At 41.0% G+C, this 3,042-nt stretch overlaps 1 protein-coding gene across 1 annotated transcript; it reads left to right on the top strand.

The window, feature by feature from the left end:
* Positions 1-145: 145 nt before the first annotated feature.
* Positions 146-3,027, top strand: JH06_5410 (hypothetical protein; the record flags this gene model as incomplete). Its single annotated transcript, XM_014669386.1, has 10 exons — positions 146-198; positions 228-534; positions 565-713; positions 744-900; positions 931-1,044; positions 1,077-1,370; positions 1,401-1,559; positions 1,590-1,647; positions 1,683-2,967; positions 3,000-3,027. 10 exons carry the CDS (start codon positions 146-148, stop codon positions 3,025-3,027), a joined length of 2,604 nt encoding a protein of 867 aa, XP_014524872.1.
* Positions 3,028-3,042: the final 15 nt, after the last annotated feature.

Below are 3,042 nucleotides of genomic sequence, written 5' to 3'. Positions count from 1 at the left end.
ATATTCAATGACTTTCCGCTCCCTGTTGGATTCATTTTCCAACCATTTGTTGTTTTACCACGAGGATGTCTTCGAAAGGAGCAACATCCAATCCGTTGCGATCGTTGTGAGGCAATTTCATCAAATTTGAGTAAAGTGGAATCAAATGGAAACTGGAAATGTGCTTTCTGTGAAACCATCAACTCAAGTCCCGAATATGTAGATAGGAACAAATCTGTGGATCTGAGATCTGTCTATCCAGAGTGGAACAGTGAATCAACAACAGTGGAGTATCTAACGACTGCAAGTGATGTGAATACTCTCTATTCTCCTGTATCTGAATCACGAGCGTTGTTATTTCTCATTGATAAGTCTTTGAGTGCAAGTCACTTTGTCCATCTTACAGAATCCTTAAGTCTCCTTCTCAATGACTCTTCTCTCTCTGATCTCTATGTGGGTTTGATTGTTTTTGGAGATGTGATTGAGATTTATGAGTTGGAAGGTCGTGTAGGAGAAGCAGATGTGTATTGTGGTTCTCACTTGCCTTCTGCATCAGTATACTCTTATTCAATGCATAACAATTAGGATGAAGCCTATATTCGTCGTCATGAGCGACTTGGAAGTGATCGTTTAGCTGATAGTTCTCTTGAATATGCAAGTTATTTGTGTCCATTGCGTGGACATGAATCACATCTTCTCGACCTCATATCAACTTTCACATCAAAGGATGACAAGTGAGGAATGAAACGAGGAATGAACAGTAGAGTGAATGCAATCTCCATGATCACATTTCTAGCAGCAACCAGATATGCTCAGTTGTTATTGTCAACACAAGGTTTTGCTAGTGCTGAAGTGGTGATTTGTTCTCAATCCTTCTTCTATGATTTGCCTTCAGATCCATATCTCCAACAAGATGATGCAGTACGTGTGAACGAAGAGATTTAGGAATAGGAAAGACTGATTCAAAAAGAGATAATTCATCAAAGATCTTTCTGCTATAAGAATCATATCATATTGGATCTGTTTATTGCTGGTTGTGTTTACAATAAGATTCATATCCTCAAAGTATTCCACAAACATCTCTCTTTCAGTTTTAGTCTTTCATTTCTCCTCTTGGAGGTCATATTCTGTTACTTTCAGATTCGTTTCAGAGTGACTTCATAAACTGTGTATTGCATGCTCTTCAACCTGTATGTTCGATGGCTACGCTAGTAGTATATGTTGGAAAGGGATTAGAAGTGGATCGAATCTTAGGAACCTTTATGAGTTCATCTGTACAAATTGGTGCACATCATTCTATTGTACGGATAGAACTGGGACGTAGTACTGCATCTACAGCTGTATCAATCCTTCTAAGTGCAGTAAACAGAAAGAAACACACATATATCCCAGTAAGGAAGATAATAGACAATGAAGAGTAGATTCAAGCAGAGATTCGTTTTCAAGACGTTCATCAGGATCGATTTGTGACTCGTTGTCAGACATTACAATTGGAATATACATCAGATCGCAATCTGTTCTTAGGAAGTATTGATGGATGTGTGACTAGTGTGTTGATTGCAAAGGATGTGTGCAGTGATGTAAGAATGAATGAATGAAATGAGAAATAGTTGAGTACTTCTACAGAGGTTACAGAGAGTGTGAAGATTGGGATTGATTCTTTCTTAAGTATTACAAGGCTTATTATTCTCCATATATCACAGAACTACCATCTTCTCCTCCTCCATCACCTCCTCCAGTATCAACGTCTCCTCCAGTCACTTCTCCTCTCACTATGTCCACTTCCTATTCCAGTTTCTATTCATACACTCGTACACTCTCTCAAGGAGATATAACGACTATCATTGATCCATTTGATTCCGTTCCTTCTTCATCCTCTTATGCTTCCTTCCCTATTGAATACTCTGAGGAATCAGTGTCAGAACCTGTTTCTCATTGGTCTTGGTTTCGATTCCTTTTTGGTGGTCATACTCGATCTGCCTCATCTGTCACTCCCTCTTCCGAATCAACTCCAACTAGTCTGTTGCCTCCTTCACTACGTCGGTTGCCTCTCTATCTCTATTCACTACGTCGTGGTTGTCTCTTTGGAGACTGTTTTCATAACGGTGATTTGCTCCAATTACATCGACTACGTCTTGCTTCAGCCACTCTTCAAGATTCTCTGAGAATTATTCTCCCTCAACTCACAATTGCATCAAAAGAGGAGACAAAGTCTCTTGCTCGAATCCATTCAGTACCTCTTTGTGTTGCTCCTCCCAGTCAATCCTCTCATCTCCGTCAGTCGTCCAACAAATCTCCTAGTCATCGTCCAGGTGGCAGTGGACCTGTTTTGCCGACCCCTTCCATGCCTGTCATGTCGTTACATCGAGTTACTCCCTCGTTGACAGATATTCGTTCAACAAATACGGAGGTTGTGTATGCTCTCACCTCACCTCCGCCTATTCCTCCTCCACCTTCTTCACCTCCGCCTATTCCTCCTCCATTCTCATCCTCACCTCCACCAGTATCTTCTCCACTCTCAAAGCAACTATCTATCCATCAAGAATCTCATTCGGATTACAAATACACAGGATTTGTGGCAGAAGGAGAGAAGGATGTTCCTTATTATCTTGAGTCTCGACTTGTAGGTCAGTTGGATCCTAATGGATTACCTGAGTTCAGAGTGTTGCCTCCCGAGACTCTTGCTCTGATGAGTGATTGTGTGGTCGTTCTGGATACTGAGCGAGAGATATTTGTGTGGGTTGGAGCAGAGCGTGTGGGGATGGAGAATGATCCAGTCTACAATGGATGCATGTCGTTGGCTCTATCATTAACTCAGAAACGTGATCCTCCCTCTGCAATTCGAGTCGTATTTGAGTATTCCTCCAAAGCTCGATATGTATTGTGTAATCTGATTCCTTCTCATAAGGATCCTATGGATGTGGTTGTGAAGAGTCTCCCTATCTTACAACACTTGTCACCTCAACTATTACGAAACCATATTGCCAAGTTCCTGCATACAGATGATATGAGCTTTCGAGAATACATGGCAAAGATTTATCACTTTAGATCAAGTGTTTGTTA

This window comes from Blastocystis sp. subtype 4 (genome assembly GCF_000743755.1).
Source record: "Blastocystis sp. subtype 4 strain WR1 chromosome Unknown seqid_0602, whole genome shotgun sequence".
Classification (NCBI taxonomy): domain Eukaryota; class Bigyra; order Opalinata; family Blastocystidae; genus Blastocystis; species Blastocystis sp. subtype 4.
The sequence above is the reverse complement of the archived record's forward strand: the minus strand, read 5'-3'. Positions and strand labels throughout refer to the sequence as shown.